At 38.8% G+C, this 22,414-nt stretch overlaps 1 protein-coding gene across 1 annotated transcript; it reads left to right on the top strand.

Annotated features, from left to right (window-relative positions):
• The first annotated feature begins 885 nt into the window (after positions 1 to 885).
• Positions 886 to 20,407, top strand: LOC139937090 (ras-related protein Rab-11B). Its single transcript, XM_071932084.1, has 5 exons — positions 886 to 1,217; positions 10,879 to 11,074; positions 11,475 to 11,668; positions 14,557 to 14,637; positions 16,145 to 20,407. The coding sequence occupies exons 1-5, from the start codon at positions 1,178 to 1,180 to the stop codon at positions 16,285 to 16,287; spliced, it is 654 nt and encodes a 217-aa protein (XP_071788185.1). The 5' UTR covers positions 886 to 1,177; the 3' UTR covers positions 16,288 to 20,407.
• The last annotated feature ends 2,007 nt before the right edge of the window (positions 20,408 to 22,414 follow it).

Here is a 22,414-nt window from a genome sequence, read left to right as displayed (position 1 = left end):
ATCTCAAACAGATACTCTCTGTGCTCACCATTGATCTGTATTATGTCAGTAAGTGGTACTCACGTGAATTCTTAAAATTCACAATATTGACCCAAGTGAAAAAAACAAAAGTAGAACTTCCCCCAAAACAGAGTTTCGGGTGCCTTTTTTTAATTTCCTACGTTTTACCCTCCTCGTAAATGTAGAACAAAGTTGACACACTGAGTTTCGTTCATACTTTAGCATGAACTATTCCTTCATGGAAATCTAACAGTAAGAATCTAGCATATCATTAGTTATTGACAAAACCTAGCATTAGGTCGTAAAATGATGTAATATTGGGCGATCTGATTTCCCGTGGCCCCCCCCCCCCCCGGCTTGGACAAACACAGCATTATACTACATCATCCCCAACTCCCCCCCCCCCCTCCCCCACCCCACAATGGAGGTAATGCCACAATCAACTTGCTCAGAGGTTGGCGGTCTATATAAACACGGTAACTTCCTTCGCCTATGCGCTGGGGCTTTTTTATGCAACTTTTCATTATTTTCTTTCTGTGGCATCTCAAGTTTTCGATCTACGAAGTGAATTTTCGAACAGCTATCTTATAGAAGTTTTTGTTGGGAATTGGAAAACACTTGTCACGGGATTGGGGGGGGAAGGAAAATGCTTTGGATGTTTACCCTGCCAATAATAATTGTTGTTGCATATTATTGCACTGAATTTGTCGTTCATCAATGCAATTCGAACACTGGCAGATGGCATTGCCCAATCGTTGATCAAATAATATTATTACCACAATAAAACGAACAACGTTATCGAGTGAGGTATATTCCTTCATCCGGGATCTTCACCACCTGTACACCCATGCGCAGAAGTACGTCATTCTTCTGCGCAGAAATCAAGGGGGGCGTTAAGGGACGCCGCCATTGCAAATGACGGAAAGTTTTAATTTGGAGATGAAGTCATGATAAACATATCAATATCATAGCCATCGTAATTTCTACGTGTAAGATTAAGAACTGTATATAACAAATATACATCTAGCCAATTAACCAAAGAGAAATTTTCAGAATTTAGTCGGGGGGTACCCATCAGGGGTGCGTAGACGCCGGGGAAATATCAATCCGGAAGTCAAAAGGTTCGTACGTAAACCGATAGCGGTATCTACACAATCCAATACACATCACATTCACGATGGGAACGAAAGACGACGAATACGACTACCTATTCAAAGGTGAGACACGAGTTGAGTTTTTGTACATAGAGAAGTTGCTATTTTTTCAATTGCGTTTTATGAAATGTGTATGTATTTTTAAACTGAATCTAAACCCTGCTCCGATCTATTATCGTAATCTGGATTGGTAACACTGGCAAGTGCGACCAAAATGGCCACTGTCATGACAGTTCATTCATTGTAACTTGCACTGCTGCCTATAGTTTGTAGTGTAATCTCACCTTTCTTAAGTTATTTCATTATTTGAGTGATTACGAGATCTGTCATTTGGCAGGAAATACTGATATCAAAAACTGTCTAACCCTTTCATCCATCCAATTCGGCAATTCCCATTAATAATTATTCTTCCTAAAAGTAAATGAAATCTTATATTTATAATAATTATTAATACCAACCTGAGTCCTGACCAACATGATGACCCCCCCAAAAAAAAAAAAATGCCATGACTGCTGAACAAATGAACGAGTGGTGGTTAGATTTGCGATTTTCCACAACGGATATGCAAACTGTGAAACTACAGTTAGGGTGGTAAACCTCTCATTCTGATAACAAATAGGGGGCCTACTTAGCCCTGGTAGGACGTCAGTCAGTGCCACTGCACTGACGTCCTGGGTATAAAAGGTTCTGTACAATGCGAACACAAATTTGACTACAATTTTCTTTATTTTTTACCTGATTTGAGAAGTTGAAATTCCGTTCATATATTCATAGTGTCCCCACTATATTTTCAACGAGTTTACAGCTAACAAATATATTCATGGAAGAAATTATTTCCGAAAATATGTCGAAGTTCTGCACTGGCGATGTTGATCATCATATACCAATTGATAGTGTGAGCCCAAGTGCGCATGGCTTTAGAGTGCAGCGCGCTGTCTTGCCGCTATTCGCCGTCAACTGGGTAGGTGCCATCAAATCGCCTTCAACTCCTCCAATACACATTTAAAATCCAGGAGGCATAAAACTGGAAAGCACTACACCTCAAATAGAATTTTTTAAAGTTTCAGGTTGAATTTTGGTTACAAAGTGAGTTTTTTTCTTAAAAAATATTTATAAGCAGCAAAGTCGTCTGCCGCCATCTTGCTTTTTCACATGGCTTCTTCTTGTCATATAGAGGGACAACAGAGGGCGCTTTCCTGCGCGTGTATATTTTTTTCCTAGGACAGATGAGGCCACTTAGCATGCGCCAATTTAACGGCCTCATCTGTCCTGGGAAAGAGATACGCTTCCAGCACATGGAGTTTTGGCACAAGACGTCTATGCTCGGTATACTATGTACTGCGCTTTGTGTAAATTGCTCGCTGACTATTATCCATCTGCTTAGTGAGTGGTTGACGCAAGTTGATGGCGTCGCCAGTGATCAGTGCAAGAAAGTGTTTACACGGAAGTTAGTGCACGATGTGGAAATGGAAAACGTAAATTTCAATTTTCTTTTCACAAAATATTAACACCAAAGGAGACAATTCAACAATTTTAAATAACGCGGGCTTGAAGTTCCAACTACAAGGAACATGTGAGTAAAAGTTCAGACTCCCAACTTAGGTAGAAATATTTTTAACAGATGTTTGAAAATTGTTCGCAATGGTACGGGACCTTTATACCCTGGACTCCGTCGCGTTGCCTGCAACGGAGGAGTCCAACCTGGGCTAGGGGCCTACTGTAAAGACCTTTTGCATTGAAGTCATCCAGCCGCCATCTTTGAGGTCAAACGGTGACGAAACAATCGAAACGCTCATAGATTGGCCAACGAACAACCTCCTTTTGATCTCAGGGTGAGGGCGCCGTACTCGTGTTCATAAGGTCTATTGACCCCTTCACACACGTCACAGGCGGCGACTGTGCTATGCTCACCATTTTGGTGGTCAATATGGTTTACGTGTAAACGCCCCGTAGCCTAAAATGTGCACTTCACTGAATAACGCACAGTTACATTGCCCACCAGTATGGTATATGGGGGTTCCAAGATTATTCTGATGATGAAGTCTTAAAGTAAGTGACTGCTTCATAATGACAAAATAATCAACCAGATGTAAATTACTGAGATTATAATAAACTGATCGATTGTGGTTGCTTTTTTGAATTGTAACAGTACAGCTTATATCATAATAATCATTAATATAATGCCACGAATGAAAGTATCTCCACTCCTAAAGTGCCAATATGCTGTCCCAGGATTTCCTCTGCTTCTTTGCCCTTCATAGCGTCCCTAAACAAACTACCTTGCCCTCAGATGTCAGACAACTCATTTATCAGAGTCGGACACCTCGACTGTTCGGACAGCTCAACAGTTGAGACAGCTCGACCGGTCAGACAACTCAATGGTTCAGACAACTTGACTTTGAGACAACTCGACGGACAGCCAAAACAAGTCGACGGTTGAATGGTTACACTCTGACACTTTGACACGAGTTTCATGTAAATCCTAACCCTAAACAACCCTTTCCCTTACCCTAACTCTAACCCTAACGTGCCCCCCCCCCCTTTCCCGGCCCTATGTCGCCCCGTGCTGAGGCCCCCGTCACGGCTATCTGACGATATGTCTTGGTCCTCAGTCAAGTTGTCTGACAGTTATACAAACGGTCCGTTGAGTTGTGCGAACGGTTGAGCTGTCTCAACCGTTGAGTTGTCTGAACACCGAAGAGACATACCACTGTAAAGTATAATATTTTTTTAGGTTGCAGGTTACATTTCATTTATAAAAATTGAGTTTCTCATTGAAGACCTCGATGATGGATTTACAAGAAGCGTACATACATTGTGTACACTGTCCACTCCCCCGACTGCCGAGATCTTGGGTCAATGATCAATCAATTACTGTAATCTGTAGGAAGGCGCCCTCTGTTGTCCATAGCTGTACAAGCTCTGCGAGAGAATGCATAATTGCAGCCAACGGCTAGGCTGCAAATTGGGACAAACGAAATCCATATTTGTATGGATTTTTTATGTATACTTGAGTTGTTGGGGGTGTGTTGACGGAATGTTTGGCACTAGTTTACTGGACCGAAGTCTTGGTGGTATGTAAATCTTTGGGTTCACTTCTATGTGATGATGTACATTGTATAGCAGTGGAGTGGGTATGAAACCTGTGTGTTGTTTCTTTATGGTCTTGCAGCAAGTGAGTTTTAAATTTAAGGCTGAGGCTTAATCAAGTGGCTTTGGCCATTGCTTTGGCTGTTGGCTGCTGCAATGAATGTCGGTCACTTCGTACTCAAGTCACTTCGTACCTAGGTCACTTCGTACCCAAGTCACTTCAAACCCAAGCCACTTTGTACCCCAGCCACTTTGTACCCCAGCCACTTCGTACCCAAGTCACGTCATACCTGAATGAATTGGGAACGGTTGTTGAGACGAAGGAAACACTTTGAAACGAACCTTCATGGCTTTTTTTTTTCAAACCAAAGTTGGGATTCGTTTTTGTTATTAGCACTGGTTATCAGTTGATTAAACATTCACTTTTTTAGGAGAGTTTAAAAAAAAGCAAACATAGTAAATTACGGAGGAAAACCTCATGTAAAATATGCCCTCAATGCGCATGCCATTCTCCGTCGGACAAGTCAAAAACGGAGCCCATGACTCCACAAGAAAATCCCGTCAAGGTGAAGAACATTAATTCAGCAATATAACTGGGCGCTTTTTTACAAAGGTTAGTGAGGAATATTTATTCTGATCTTCCAGCAAGTCGTTTTTAATTACCGCGAAAATAATCAGTGTCGATGTCCACATATGAAAGAAAATAATGAAGGCCGGCCACTTCTGTCAGATTCAAACAATTTGGGTACGAAGTGACTCGGGTACGAAATGACTTGGGTACGAAGTGACTTGGGTACGAAGTGACTTGGGTACGAAGTGACTTGGGTACGAAGTGACCGACATCGGCTGCAATGACGACCTTCAAGACACTTTTCAACGTTACAGCCACTGCCAAAGCCAATAATTTTGGACACTGCCTTAAAGTAGACCGGAGTTCCCTGAAAGATTCATTTTAATCCTGCCAGAGAGATCAACTGAAATGTTCAGCAATTACATGTCCTCTGTGGGCAGTTCTTTAGGGAAGTAATTGTGGAGCCTTTGAGCTGTTTTAAGGTTCATAGTTAGGTCCATGGATGTGATGAGTCAGAGGACCTCCCCTTCATTTCTATGTGTTGAATCATCACCCATGGGTTGACTCTTTGGGCGGAGAACTCCCTTCTGTTGATTGGTGTTTAATGCTGTACAGAGTACAAACATGTTCAGGACTGATTGATATCCACATTTAGAAAAACCTGCAACACGCAGTCTTATGAACTGAAATTTGAGTTTCTTTGTGGCTCTGGCAGTTTGCGTGTTACTGTTTCATGGAGTTCCTCTGGTCATGGTTTGTCCAACCCAGTCTATGGCACTTCAGCCATCGATGAACAGATAAACACTTCCAATTGTGCTTGCGTCACGCAGCCATTAGCCATACAAAACGACGCAATGTTACAAAACGGCGCAATGTTCCCTCATTTTGCCAACCAAAATGTTAGTGCGCACGTGTTATGTGAAATCAACATATTTCATGGGACGAGTCTATTGGGCATGGGTCAAATATTGACCGTTACAAATAAAAATATCTTTTCAACAGGTGGATTGTGCTTAAAATGCTTTTTTTCTGGCTAATTCATAATAGTAATAAATGTTTTTATAACGCACCTTTTTCCAAAGGATACAAAGCGCCAATTATTTTTACTGCAAGGTGAGTGGGACGAAGATTGAGACCTAATCCTTAGGCTAGCACACCATGTAATGATTAACATAGTACTACGGTGCATACAGCAGCCTTAGCCAGGAACACCAGGTGAACCCAGGCTCTTTTCGATAAGCGCATGCACTGGGTTCTTTTACATGCATTACACAACACATGGGACCAACAGCGTTACGTCCCATCCAAAGGACGAAGCAATGGTTAAGTGTCATGCTTCTAAGGACACAAGTGTCACGGCTGGGGATTCTAACTCGCACTCGGCTAACTCATTTAGGGCTCTAACTGAAAGAGGTGTCTTCATTTAAAAAATATATTATCAAATATCCATTATTTAGTTAACAAACAGGCATACATTTTTTAAACTTTGGACTGTGCTGCAAATACATACATCATGTAGTATACACAGTATTTATTCAATGAAACATTACACCCTGTTTGAATCATTGATCCGTATTTTTTACTGAAAGTTATTTTTGGCAGGTAATATGACCTCATCTTAGAAAAATCCATGCCCATTGTGTGATTATTCATTGTAACATTTGTGTGCGTCCAGACAGAAGTGATTTGGTGATTTAGTACAAGTGGTAAGGTTTGCAAATTGTTTCAAATGACAACGTGAACAGATGTCATTGTACAATGATGTACATGTAGGCCCTGTGACGAGTGCTTCATGTATTTTATTTATAACACACATACATGTAGACCTACATGTAGTGAGTATTTTAGCTACCCACATGTACATACCTTAATCTGGATTGGATGAGTTTTGGTTGGCAATAACAGGTAGTTGTCCCTAATAGCCATTTTGAAACAAGTGTCCTTGGTTTGACCATGGAGCCATAAGGTTTGACATTTTCAATCAGGTTTATAAACAAATTGCACAGTTATAATACATTGATTATGTGCCTACAGGTATGCATTCCATTTGAATCCGAAGGTGAGATTATGCAGACATAGCTTTCTATTTCTGTCCTCATAATTTGTACTTACATTATGCAATGTCCACACCCTGCATTGTATGTGTATGCTTCATGTAATTCGTAGTAATCTGACCTGAACATTTTAGTCTCAAAAGAAGGGGCCCTCAGATAAGCAAGGGCAAAACATTTTTTTAATGTGCAACATTTGATTTGTCAGTTGCATCACAAAGGATTGGTGAACTATGTTTTGCCATTAAGTGTGACCATTGGTGTGACAGGTTATCCCTTGGAGCCAATAGAGTTCCCCTGGGTGTTTTTTCATGCACAGCTGGCCTGTAACTTGATTGTCACTGACATTATTTATATAGGGAACTGTTTAGGGATTGAATACCTGATGTTGGAGTACAGTTAGATGCTATTTAGAGATGCGTAAAATATTGTGCGCAAGTCTCATGCAAGGCACACTACAGTAGACTACTACATGCACATGTAGCTACAGTAAGTGTATGCAAGTGTAGATGCACATAATGAACAAACTTATTATGGGGCATTCTATGTATGTAATTATGGAGTTAGACATTTTGAAGCTGTATTTTGAAGCTTTACACACCCCGTGGATTTAGAGCTGTACAGGTATGTTGGAAAATGCTCTCATTCTGAATGACATACATCAGTATGTAGTCTCACTAAGTCCATTTAGATATATATTTGCACTGAAAAAGCAGTTAAATTAATTGTCTCTTTTTTTACAAACTGTAAAGCCAACAGTGAGAATGAAATGGCACCTTTCTTTTCAGCATACCTACGTACATTATGTATAGGATACTGTATTTCCCTGAGCTTTGTTTTGTAGTAATGATAGAACTTAGCACATGTTGAGCAAATGCCAGTTGAGGCAATTTAAAAACTGCACCTTATGCATACATCATCATGAGCATGGAACTGTCCCAGTAATGGCGGAAAACCATGGTATAGAATAAGAACAAACAAATTTTGTGGATTCAAATTGGTCTAACATTAAATAGTGTTCTTTGCCTATTACAAGTGTAGATTCATAAATGTGCTGAACACTTGTAAGCAGTTTTTAATGCATTGATAAAGCCACATTGATTTGATGGGGATATGTGCATGAATTCACATTGTTTAAAAAATACTTTCAAGTATAGTTTTAGATGTAGGTCAGGCATTTTGGTTTAATAAGAAAAAAACATAATTCACAAGTCTGTCCCCATGAAGAAAGACACTGGACACCTTTTGTAATTGTCAAAGACCAGTCTTCTCACTTGGTGTATCCCAACATGTATGCACAAAATAACAAACCTGTGAAAATTTGAACTCAATTCGTCGTCAAAGTTGCTGGATGAAAAAAAACACCATGTTTCACAAAGTTGTATGCTTTCAGATGCTTGATTTCTGAGGTCTCGAAATCAAATTCTGATGTTTTAGTGGAAAGGTACTTCTTTCTCGAAAACTATGTTACTTCAGAGGGAGACTGTTTCTCACAATGATTTATACTATTGACAGCTCTCCATTGCTTGTTAACTAGTTAGTTTTTATGCCAACAATTATTTTGAGTAATTACCAATAGTGTCCAGTGCCTTTAAGACGGCTAACGATCATGAACTGACATTGAAATTGCTGACATGGCAATACGACTACTAGGTCACTCAATATTCAAATGGCCAGCATTGACTCCTATGGACAAACCAGCATGTTTCAGCCAAACCTAGTCCTTGCATTCTTCCAGGAGGTCCTTATGAAGGCCTCTCTAAGAATTAGCACACACTGCAATCACAGGTTACATGTACAAATTACTAACCTTGTGTGCCAAGTGTTCAGTTATACAGTGTACAGTATTGCCTAGATGTGTGTACATACATACTACATGTACATGTAACAAACATACATGTACAGTATGTTTGTGCCAATCCTACATTTTCAATTCTAGAACTATTAATCAAATTAGTTTTAAATTGGACACTGGACTACACACACAATTTAGCGCTTTATTTAGCTCTTGTTTTTTTTCCTTCCTGGCTTAAGAAACCATTACTATTTGTTGTTTCCTGGTACTTGTGGAAATGATGAAATGAAAGAAACCGAGAGCCATGACAGGTTTCAAAAGTAGCTGATATGTAGCTAGACTAATAAGGCATGATGATGAAGCTGATGTCAATAGTGAACTCAGTAACAGACTAACTACACACGTACATTAATTATGAACATGTACACGTACGATATCTAATCCACTAGTAATGTGCACATAACTTATGGACACTTGATGTTCATGTAGACACTGAAACGGTGCACAGGGTGTGCCAGGATCTAGAAATACATGTAATATCTAACTTTGCCACAAACTGAAAAAAGTGTTGAAAGTTACTTACTTACACAGTAATGTTCATAGTACACTAGTACAGAAATATTATCAAAATGATGCTATTTGTACAAAAGTGACAGAAAAAAAAAGATGCCAGACACGCCTCTAGCTAAAGCTTGTCATGTAAAAGCAGCATTTACGTTAACAAAGAGTTGTTGCTTGCACCAATCCTCATGATGTTTGTACTCTCAAATAGCAATAATACTTGCATCTTGATCCTTATCGTTATCGCTGCAGTGTGACTCGGCCTTAAAGGTGTCAATGGTATGAATGTACCTCGCAGTTGCATACTCTTTGTACATTTGTAAAGATAGATGATTATGTTTCTTGCAGTATGGTGTAAACTAGCTGTTGACTGTTTGTTCTGAAATCGCTCGGTGTGTTTAAAAAATATGATACAAAATGTTCAACATGGTTCACTCCTATGTGGATTGCCATGTATGTGTAGATGATAACCAGTTGGTAAGCTTGGGCGATATCACGATATTATCGAATATCGCGATATTAATTTGGAAACGATTTCGATATCGGATGGATTTGGTTTTAATCGAAATATCGATATATCGCGATATATCGCGATATCGATTGAATATCGCAATATCACGATGTATTTGCAAGCTGAGACATCTTGCACCCCATAGGTTTGGAGTAAAACCAGAAGAATAGGTCATTAGAACACACCTCTAATGCTATGACTGTCTCTTCTACAACTTTCACTAGGAGTTTGAAGTCTGATAATGTCAAATTTAATTAATCGCGATTATATCGAATATCGCGATATATAGTCGGCGATATATCGTGAATAAAATAAATCGATATCGCCCAAGCTTACCAGTTGGTGTTAATACATGAAGCATAGAGTTAAGCATTGTACAAAATGAGCATCATGGTACTCATACTCCCATGTGGACTGCCATGTATGTGTAGATGTACATGTACCATGTACATGTACCTCTGTAACAAACTGTGAAGTTTGATTGGTCAAGAACCAATCAAGTGACGTGCAACAAAAACGTATGTACTATGGCTGCACAGCTCGGCAGGTAACATGAGTGATGTTAGCTGGTGTACATTACCTTGATCGTTCCTAGTGTTAGTCGATTTCCAGCGCTTAGTACGAAACAACCGCGGGTTCGAGGGAACAGTGAAGAATTGTTTCTTATTTTTAAACAACGGTTCGTCTGCTTATTAAACTATGCATACTCCGTCGTAATGTTGGAAGATGACAACAGAACTTTGAGAAGAGGAATAATAATGTTGCCAAGGTATAACAAAACAATTGTTGCACTGTGTAATTGGGGTCCATGGGTTTTGTACACCCTTTTAGGGAAAATGGCACCTTCCGCTTCGCCTTGGTTGCTATGTTTCCCCTCGGGTGTTCAAAATGCCACGGACCCTGTCACAGCGCGAACTAATTGAATATCGGTGTTAATAGGGTTGAGCATGTATAGCGCCACCTGTTATGCTCATGGACATCTACATTGTACCACCCCTCTCTCTACTCTTCTGGTAATGTAAACATATGCAAAAGATCCGGTTTGCATAAATTGTGAACGTTGTTCAAGTGCAATTTGTAATGTAATGCCTTTAAAATGTTCACAATATTAAACAGATTTTGTCTCGATTTTGTTTGTTCCCCAGTTGTGTTGATAGGAGACTCTGGTGTTGGGAAGAGTAATTTACTATCAAGGTTCACAAGAAATGAGTTCAACCTTGAAAGTAAAAGCACCATAGGAGTAGAATTTGCAACGAGGAGTATCCAGGTTGATGGCAAGACAATAAAGGCACAGATATGGGACACAGCTGGTCAGGAGCGGTACAGGGCCATCACAAGCGCGTAAGACAAGTTTGGATTCATTCCTCCAAATCACAAAATTTCCTCACCGGCTACATAAGCTTGGCAATATCTCGATATTATCGAAAATTGCTGCACCATTTCTTAAACGATTACCGTATCGTCTTGATTTTTGGTTAATCGAATTATCGGCAAATCGTGGTTTTGATGAAGTACCACGATGTCTTCCCTAATTGAGACGTCTTGCAATCTCAAAGGGCTGTTTCAAAAAATATTGAGTGCCAGAACGAACCGCAAGATTCCCCAGGTTTTCACACCCGACAGATGCATACCTGGATTTATTATATTTTTGAAGTATTAAAATTCAGCAATATGATGTTACATCATCAGAAGAATTTATTGTACTGTATTTACTTAAAAGCTTGATTGAATTACTTTGCAGTTACTATCGTGGTGCAGTGGGTGCTCTACTTGTGTATGACATAGCCAAGCATCTTACCTATGAGAATGTAGAACGATGGCTGAAGGAACTACGAGACCATGCTGATAATAATATTGTCATCATGCTTGTAGGCAACAAGAGTGACTTACGACACTTGAGGGCAGTACCAACAGATGAAGCAAAAGCATTTGCAGGTAACTCATGAAGACTAAACCCAAGTTCCCATTGGATTTTTTTGTTAAGGGTTTCGTGACTTTTCTGTAGAATAACACAATTAAATCCAATGGGAACGCATGGTAAACTGACCTCCCTGTCAACTTACTTACACCGTGAATGAAAACTAACCGGCCGTAAGAGGTCATCTAACACTTCTGCGCAGCTATGGTAACTTATCAGGGCAGCTAAAAAGTCAAGTGGGAACAGCTCTGCGCTGTAAACCTACTGTGACCTAGCCTTTTGTCAAGGTCTTCAAGGCTTGGACGTTGTAAAATGCTATGCAAGCAAACAGTAACACTTCCTGTTACTTCACAACTTCACGCAGAATACGTGTTTTCGATGCTGTTGGTGTGGTATTATCATAGTACCATATGCAGCATGGGTACATGATATGCAAGTGTTGTGGCCGAGCGGATAAGAGCACCGAATTCAAACTCTGGTGTTTCTGATCAGCAGAGTGTGGGTTCGAATCCCCAGCCGTGACACTTGTTTCCTTAAGCAAGACACTTAACCATTGCTTCGTCCATCGGATGGGATGTAAAGCTGTAGGTCTTATGTAGTTTGTAATGCATGTAAAAGAACCCAGTCCCCTTATCAAAAAGAGAAGGGGTTTGTCCCAGTGTTCCTGGTAAATCCTTGTAAACCCTTATAAGGTGCTAAATGTTTGAGTCTCAGAATTCATCACTGCAATAACCTATCTTTCTGAAAGTTTATATATATACTTCAGTACCTTGTTTGGTAGATACGTGCGCTGTATAAGACTTTGATAAGACTTCGATATTATTAATATGCAATACAAAAACTACACTGCAGCGCTTTTTCAATCTCGCCCAGTTGCTGTAGTTTCGCTACTGTCCAAGTGAGAAACATGGCATATTTGATGAATTTTGTGAGGGGTTTAATTGGGCTAGATTAACGTGAAAATGCTGATGAAGGCATAGAATAAGGTGGAGGATATTCAGTCAGTGCAATGAGAATAATATTCTGCCAGTCTCAAACAACTATGCAGCGCCCTACTGTAATGCCATCATATGCACTACTAGACTCAATCAAAATTGCTTCCATTTTAGACCAACTTCCAAAGAATGAAGTTTGAAATGCATTACAAAAAGATCACATTGTAAAGTGGTCCAATATAGAAAAAGGAATTTAAACTGATCAAGAATTGGCTTTCAAAACGATCACCAGATTTTCAGGGTCTGAAATGAACTGCTAGGCATAGCCAAGAATCCAGCTCTATTTCACTGCCTCACTTACAAAACAATCTGTTTGGAGGAGTTTAGTGTTTGCAGCATTTAATTGAAGAATTTCAGAGACTAATGTAATAACTGTGTTGTCCGATACGGGCAGATTGCATTGCAACATACAACTCAAGATAGATTGAAAACTCATGACTTTAATTATACCTCCTTGTCTGCTACTCATGATAGTCTCTTATCATTTTGAAGTGCTAAATGGTTCTGATTTTATGTCTTGATCATTTAATAACTTTGTTGGGCATTGCATGGCAACAGAGAAATAAATGAAAGGGAAAATTGTTTAAGGAGGCTTTCCTCCTGCAGTGGAATGCAATTGGTTTGGAAGAAAGAAAAACTTCCGTTATGTCATGCACATGTTCGTCAAAATAAAACAAATTTGCTTTGGGACATGTTGTCTATGTTAACTACCACTTCCAAACCACATAGTGCAAATTCAAAACTTGGCAGTGTTATGCCAGCACTTTTGCATCGCAAAATACTTTGACTGAACAGACTTTGTGCATACATGTACTGAATGCTAATATTATCGAATAGTAAATGGTGATTTTTGAGGAGCAACTGAAACATTTTGTGTAGCATTTTGCTCTGCTTTACCAGGGACATAGTTAACTGTTGTGGATGTTTTTGATATTGAAAACTTAGGACAACCCCTAAGGGCAGTAAAAAGCTTCAATCGTTGTCATAGTGGCTGTAGTTTCATTCAGCTCTAGTGTAATAACAGCTTTGTTTGGTTTTCCCACAGATTTGCCATGTATAGCCTTACATAAGTACAGTAAATGCATTCACAAGAGTCAAACCGTGTGCAAAGAAATTGGTTTCAGCTCATTCCGTTCCAGGGAGTTTGAGAAACAGAATGAAAATATTTCTGCCACTGTGTACAATCCATTTGCCATCGGCATTTAGGTCCAACATCAACAAAAGATCATACTGGATGATTTGTCATTATTTTATCCATTCATAGTTTAAATAATGTACTACACTATGACCCCTGAATGAACGGGTCCAAATTTGTTCTTGGTACCAGGGCCCTATTTTATAAAGCTGCTTAAAGGCAGTGGACACTATTGGTAATTTTTTCTTTCATTATTATCTTGAACACCCAGCAGGGTGGATACGTGCGCATTACAAGTCTTATTATTATTATTGTTATTCGCAACTTCGACGACCAATTGAGCTCAAATTTTCACAGGTTGGTTATTTTATGCATATGTTGAGATACACCAAGTGAGAAGACTGGTCTTTGACAATTACCAATAGCGTCAAGTGTCTTTAAGCAGCAAACATTTTTACTAAGCATAAAAGAGCAGGTTACCTGCCACAAATCGTTCATGTCTAATGTTATTTTGGCTGGTAGCCTTTTTGTGGTAAACATAATTATGTTGTGTTTAGCTACTTTTTGTGCTTAAGCAGCTCTATGAAATGGGTCCAGACCATTTTGATGTAGTTTGCAGAAACTGCTCTGTGTATCCAGAAATGTTGAAGGAGCTCTCTGAATAGGCAGAGTAATATCGTGTACACATGTTGGTTATCACATCAGTGCAATTACGTCAGTAGTTTAATTTATATATCTTAACATGCATATTTTGTGTCATTTTTCTTGTATACAGAAAAGAATTCACTATCTTTCATTGAAACCTCAGCCCTGGACTCAACAAATGTAGAGCAAGCCTTTAAACAAATATTAACAGGTAAGCAAAGTTACACAAAGATGTGTTTTGTTTTGGTGTGTTTAGTCACATATGTGATTCTCATCTGGTGCCATCCATCAAATTATTTAATAAAACAAAAATGTTGTCATTATTAAAGGGTCAAATTGTCTTCAAATCTCTCAAAATTTTGCAGTTTGGAAATACTTTGGCAGTTTGGAAATACTTTTGCAGTTTGGAAATACTTTGGCAGTTTGGAAATACTTTGGCAGTTTGGAAATACTTTGGCAGTTTGGAAATACTTTGGCAGTTTGGAAATACTTTAGAGGCACTGGACACTTGTTAATTACTCAAAATAATTGTTAGCATAAAAACTTTCTTGGTTATGAGCAATGGAGAGCTGTTGATAGTATAAAACATTGTGGAATGGGCTCTTTCTGAGGTAATGAGAAAGAAGTAATTTGAGAAAGAGGTAATTTCTCGCCCAAAATAATATCAGCTTTCAGGTCTGAAGCCCATTTTAGGCATCTGAAAGTACACAAAGTTGAGGAACAAAGATGTTTTGTCTTTCTTTTCATTATTTTGTTGCAATTTTGATGACCAATGGAGCCCAAATTTTCACAAGGTTTGTTATTTTATGCATATTTTGGGATACAACAAGTGAGAACACTGGTCTTTGGCAATTACCAACTGTGTCGAGTGTTGTAAGTTGTCGTGCACAAAAACACCTTCCTGCATTCGTAATTAGTGGGTAGTGAAAAAATGCGGTTAGCTATTCTGTGGAGTCAACAATTTCGTTCCACAAACTAGTGGACTGTGTTTTGTCATGAAAGTGCAACAAATACAACACCATTTTCAAGGGATTGTTATGCGAGTCACTATTTTACTTTAAAAATATTTTTCCAACTATGTACATATCAAAACAAATACTTTTTAAAGCCCAAAGTGTCCAATCCAAAGCCAATGTACCAGGACTTAATGTATACATTAGTCATGCTTTTAATGTCTAAAGCTTGATAGGTCATAGAATAATTTCAAAATTTTATTTATCGCATACTTCTCATTAATATCTCAATGCGCTTTACATTATTGCCCTGGTCATTGGGCCAATAACATTCCCAGAGTCTTTCTAAGCTCCTTGTATTGGGAGTATACAGCCCAAAGCTGATGGGCACTCCAAAAGCTTTTTCTAAAACAATATCAGCCTCTACCCTCGCAGGTACCCATTAATACCCGAGTGTAAAGAAGTAATTATAGTGAAGTGTCTTGCTCAAGGCCACAAGTGTCATGGTCCGGATTAGAACCCACACCCTGATGACTTAACCACCTGAACTTGAGTTCGATGCTCTAAACCGTTTGCCATGACACCTTATAGAAACTTTGAAACCTATGAAACTAGTGTACATTTTATTTGGTCATTCTTATGGCATGAGTTTATGTACATATAAAAGCAAAGGACGGCTTGTATGCACAAGTTCATGTTGCTTTTGACCATAGATACTTTGCCTTCTATATTACAGCAATTTTTCTTTTGTTTTTTTTTCTACAGAAATTTATAAGATAGTTTCACAAAAGATCATTCGAGATGGTGGCAATGGTGAGGACTCACCTAGCTCAGATGTCAAGCCCATTACAATTCCCCCTACAACAGACACAGAGCCAAGGAAGAAGAACTGCTGCCAGGCAATATAAGAACCAATCACCTTAAGAATTCCCCTCCCATTCTAAGCTTTCCTTGTCACATCGCTAATCTCTAGGGGGTATCAATCATGAGACTGCTAAACATACTCAGTGTTCACATACCATTATATTGTAACAAGGTTGTATCATTCATGACAAGTTTATCCAAAGTGCATAGACAGTCACGCAATACATTCAAACATAAATTAAAACCATTGAATAAAACTGAACCAATGCAGTGAATGTGACCCTTAATATCTCCTTTTAGGAGATTAAGCACAAACATGTTGTCATGCTTTATGACTAAACAACCTTTTTGCTTCTTCAGGTTTGTTGGACAAGAATTGTCACTTATTGGCAATCGTAAGATTCACAAGATTACAATAGGGCCAGTTGGCATGCTAAGAAATGACTTTGTTAATGAGCCTCAGTATTGACTAATGACTATGCATTACACCAGAACCAGCTGGGTGCAAGTTCCTGACTAAAGGATGTTTTTACCCTCATACAGCTATAACTTGTTTCCAGAGAATGGAACTCTCTTGTAAAGTTCCATGAAATTGGGACACTATTGGCCACATTGTTGAATAGCTTATGAAAACAAAGTATCACATTATCAAGCAACCAGTGATACTGGTTTTGGGCAAGAAAACAATTGAATCAAATTTACGTATCCCGGATTTATATGAATGACATCTATTATGAGGTAATATATATATATACACATGTATAAAGAGTGTTGTGGTATGGTCTAGTTTGTATGCGAAACACAAGTGTTCATGAAGTTGTTGTGTGGCGGCATTTTGGAAATGGTTTTTGCAATTTTGATTGTTCATTGAAGACACACAGGATTTCGTTGCTTTGGATGGGATGTCCATGGATGGGATGTCCATGGATGGGATGTCCATGGATGGGATGTCCATGGATGGGATGTCCATGGATGGGATGTCCATGGATGGGATGTCCATGGATGGGATGTCCATGGATGGGATGTCCATGGACAACATGTGAATATAATTGTGCATACATCTGAGCAGGGCCCAATTTCATAGCTGTGCTAACCGCCAAATTCTGCACTTACGATCACCTTTCTCCACTTGCATGGCAAGCTCCAAATTTCTGTGCCAGCTTTGTAAGTGTAGTATGCCTAGTAACATGGAGTGCGCACAAGCCAAAACTTCCCGTTAACCTGTGCAATACGCTTGACGTAAGCGCAGAATTCCCTGCTTCCATAAGAGCCATGAAATTGGGCCCAGTTTAGATATTGAAGTGCTTGATGTACCAACATTTCATTTTGTTGATTCTGACAGTTTGCAACATTCCACGAGGAGCATTGAATTAGGATGAATTCTTATGGTTGGTGCCTGGAATAGGTCATGAATATCAGGCAAAGCTTTTATTTATGGTTTGTCATAAACATTAGTGACTGATTGTTGTAACAGTTAACAATGCTACATGTACATCTAAAAAGACCGCCATTATTAAAAGATCTGGGGAAAAGTATCCATTCAACCCCTCCCAATAGTCCACCCTTTTTGAGTACTTGCTGTATGATAAATTGTCAAAAGTTCTTAAAGCTGTACATAGAATATTTATGATTGCAGTGGGACTAAGTGTGCTGAGAAAAAACTGCTTAACCACAAAGACCAACCAAATTGTCCTGGTCTCAATAATTCATTTGAAATTACTGTAGTGGCCTGCAGTTTACTTCGTTGTCTGCAAGTGGGGAAGATTCTACAAGATTATTATGTGTGTTGATTTTTCTTCACGACAAGTGTCACTCATATGAAGCAGCCTGCATTCTTTCAACTGTTGACAAAACAAGAGTTAGAACTTCACACCACCCATTGTTTCTGTTGCTTTGGTTTTGTCCGTCATGCTTTTTCACATCGTTTCTAAATACAGGTCAATTTTGTTATGACAATTTTCTTTTTACATTGGAATTGGTCTTGACCATGGTCTCAATTAATTTCTTGATGCAATACCAATATTACGCTTTTTCAACTTTCAAATTCCTGTGTAATGTGTGGTCAGACCACAAATGTTCATTGCAAATATTTGTATGTATGTTCATGGGTCAAGCACTGTTCGATTAAACTGTTTAGGTGCTTAATATGAAACCTAGTAAAACAAATGATATACATGGGCGGCTGTAGGCTCATAAAGTAAAGGCCCGACTCTCTGTTTCATGGGACTTATTGTTTGCATAGTCTGGTAGCCTGCAATAGCATGTGCATTTTCAGTAGTTTACTCTATTTGGAGTCCGTGATGAGAAATATGCAGTGTCCTAAAGAGGGGCCCACCATCAAGATAAAGTGGAAATGTGCTTTATAAAAAATTGATAGAAATTGCTTCAGATAGCGTGGCTTGATATTTGAATATCCATGTCTTTGTATAAAAAAATAGATGTATGCAATTTTGAATATTCATTACTTTATTTTGGCGAAATGCACTCTGATATTTTTGCAGGTATTTTTGGTTTGTTTAATATGCCATTTCCAAACCCTACTTTGTGTCTTCAAAGGTGTGGGCTTTTCTGGATGTGACTTGTGTAGCAAAATGTCCCAAATCGCACTTAATAACTAACTAATGATCTCATTCCTAATAACTTTATAATGTACATATAAGTAAGACATGTAGTATAAAACAAACCATTAGTAAGGGAGGTACACACAATTTGACATTTATAGCTTTTGATTTGATATTCCTTTTTATTTTCAACGATTTAAGTTTATTAGTTGTTCTGTTAACCATCAGCTTTTGTGTAATGTACCTATTTTATAATCTATTATAAATAATCACTGTGCCTGCTATACTTGGCTTTCAAACTACAGTCATCCTTGTTCAATACTTTAATGAAATATTTCCTGCGTTTGCTGAATGAAATTACATGATAATATCAACAAATTAGAGAAGGGTGTTTTAATAATACCTGGTTTCTGGAATGTCTTTGGATCTTACACTTGGGTTGCCTGTATGAAGCAAGTGCATATTAACTGGTCTTAGTTTGGGAGTTTTCTCTAACCATTATTTGTATTTTGGTCATCGGTATGCTCAAAATGCCTTTTGGACACTGCATAAGTGAGATGTACATGTATCAGCAATTTTAACATCCAGTGGGAACTTTGTATTAATGCTCACATATTCATTGCAAATTCATGGAATATGTAAAATAATGATAATAATATAATATATAATTGTTACGACTGCAGATGATGTCAAAATATAGTGATCCTATTTCACAGATTGGTTTAGACTTGGCAAAGTTAAACAAAAGTTGGAGTGTCACCATCCTTTGCAGATTCTCCCAAATACATGTATACTGTTTGACACGCTTCTTTTTTATTCCATGTTTTTTTCTTCTCGGTCATATATATTTTTAGCAAGTGTTATTGCAAAACTACTCAAATATAGTGATGGTTCTGATTTCATATTGTCTGATTTAAAAGAAAAGTTTGTTTACAAAAACATTGAAAGTGCTTTGCTAGGTTTATTTTGTTCAGCCAACATTGTTATTGTATTTGTCACTGACAGTCTTAAGACCAGTGTTTTGCCATCATAATATCCAAAAGGAGACGCTGGCACAAAACTTATGGGTATTTTAATGTGTGTATTATTAATATTGTCGTAACAAAATGTTTGTCCAACTAAAATTCCACTGTGTCAACATTATTTTTGAACTTTTGTATGACAAGAGAATGTACCCCAAATCACACAGTGATTACTAATGAATACAAACAACTGAGGGATATCATATCTGGTAGATGACACTTTCTTGAGCTAAAATGAAGACATATTTTCTGCGTGGATTTTTCTTGGTTGATGGTAAAAATTCGTTTGAGGCACAATGCAAGTTAGGCAACTTTCCAAATCTGTTTGAGGGCGAGGATACACTAAAAGAAAGGATCATCTTCAATGGATAATATAAAGATAGATTTTTAAAACGTGTTACAGCCATTTACATTGTATGGTATAAAGTAAGTAGAGATTGATTTATATGTATTAAATAATAATACTTCAATGTTGAGTACAGTACCATGCTTATATTCTTATTATGTTGGCGCCTTTTTTGTTCAGAGCGCTCAGCACAATGGAACATAAATAAACAACGGTAACTGTATGATGTCATTAATTTGTGCGTTTTGTTTCTTTCTTTTGCTGGTGAAGTTGGGAATAATATTTATGTATGCTATGTGTTTAACCAAAATTTAAATTTGGCAGTTGACAGTACAGGACGGTGAAAGATTACGATTGCATTGAGATTATCAGTAATTATTATTGGGGTCTCACTCTCATGCCGATATACAAGTCCGAACCACCACTTTCCTGTCAATGTGAGAGCATTGTGATGTATTTTTTTAGGGAAGAAAATATATATGGCTAAATATGGAAAGGGTGCTGCGAACAACGCATGTGACTTTTTAACAGGAACAAAATCGTGCCCCAAATTTGTGTGCAGCCATCTGAAGTGCACTGTTTTGGCCTAATGGTAGCAAGGTTCAACAGACATTCAGTGTGTAACAACAGTTCACAGAAGTACATGTATATCTTTAAAAATTGAAATAATTTATGCATACAGTGAGTCTTAGGGAGCAACGTTTCGTTAACCATCAACAGTTGATCAAATTATTTATAATACCTACATGGGATGGACAGCGTGAATAAGACACTACGGTGGGGCGTGGAGGGACTATATGGTCAACGTAGTGGGACACACTAGCGGTCGATTTCACCAAACTCTTCCTAACTTTAGGATTGCTCTTATGACCTGGGACGAGTTCAGTTCCGTATCTGTAGATAGGACGCATTAAACCCATCCTAAGTTAGGATTAATCCTAGCGTTTCCTGAAATTGACTCTTGGGCCCAATTTCATTGACAAACCCATCAATTTGTAGGCGGCGTAATAGGCATGGGCGTCAATCAGGGGGGGGGGGGACAGGGGGACATGTCCCCCCCCACCTTTTGGAGGGTGGGGGACACAATATCAAATGTCCCCCACCTTTTTGACCACCTTTATCATGAAGCCCAAGTTTTGCACTGTGTAAGACGAAACCCTGTGTCCTTATATGGGCATTAATCCTATTGGCAAAAGATGACAAAATCTCCCCTCTCTAAATTGGCCCTAAATTGCATCACAGAGCATCTAAAATGCAAAATTTTCCCGGGCCCTTAATCGGGCCCGCACCCCGAGCCGTAAAGGCTTCCCACACGCATGCTCTAAAGATTGCACCACAGAGCATCTAAAAATACAAAATTTTGTCCGGGCCCTTGAGCGGGCCCGGACCCATGTCGTAAAGGTTCTACACTCACGTGCTCACTATTTGACAGTATTTACCCCCAAAAACTTGGTTCATAGAGCCGCACTTGAAGATGCTGTCAACCCAAAAGGTTCTACTGCTGCTCACATTTTTACAGATGTTCTGTTCTGTTCTGTATGCCTCTTATTGGCCTAAGGTTGCACCACAGAGCATCTATCCTAGAATGCAAAATTTTCCCGGGCCCTTCAGTGGGCCCGGACCCATGCCGTAAAGGTTCTACACTCGCGTGCTCACTCTTTGACAGTATTTTCCCCTAAAACTTGAATCATAGATCCGCACTTGAAGATGCTGTCAACCCAAAAGTTTCTACTGCTGCTCACATTTTACAGATGTCCTGTTCCGTTCTGTATGCCTCTTATTGGCCTAAGATCACCACAGAGCATCTAGAATTCAAAATTTTCCCGGGCCCTTCAGCGGGCCCGGACCCATGCCGTAAAGGTTCTACACTCGCGTGTTTACTCTTTTACAGTATTTTCCCCTAAAACTTGGTTCATATGTCCGCACTTGAAGATGCTGTCAACCCAAAAGGTTCTATACTGCTGCTCACATTTTACAGATGTTCTGTTCCATTCTGACAGATTTGCCCCATAAAGCTTGTGTCTTAGGTCTGGTGATGATAGGGATGAAACGCTGTCTGAGCATTAGAATGCAGAAACAATACTGGTATAACGAAGCTATAATTTAGTTGCTTTTTAGGTACAATAACCATGATAGCAAGAATAGGTGCATCATAGCTTGAAATAGGCATCAAATTCCAACATCTGAGAGGGGGGGAACATCACCCCTCAGATTCACTAGATTGCACCAGAGAGCATCTACG

Source organism: Asterias amurensis, chromosome 5, assembly GCF_032118995.1.
Source record: "Asterias amurensis chromosome 5, ASM3211899v1".
In the NCBI taxonomy this organism is placed as follows: Eukaryota; Metazoa; Echinodermata; class Asteroidea; order Forcipulatida; family Asteriidae; genus Asterias; species Asterias amurensis.
Note: the sequence above shows the minus strand (reverse complement) of the source record. Positions and strands in the feature narration are given on the sequence as shown.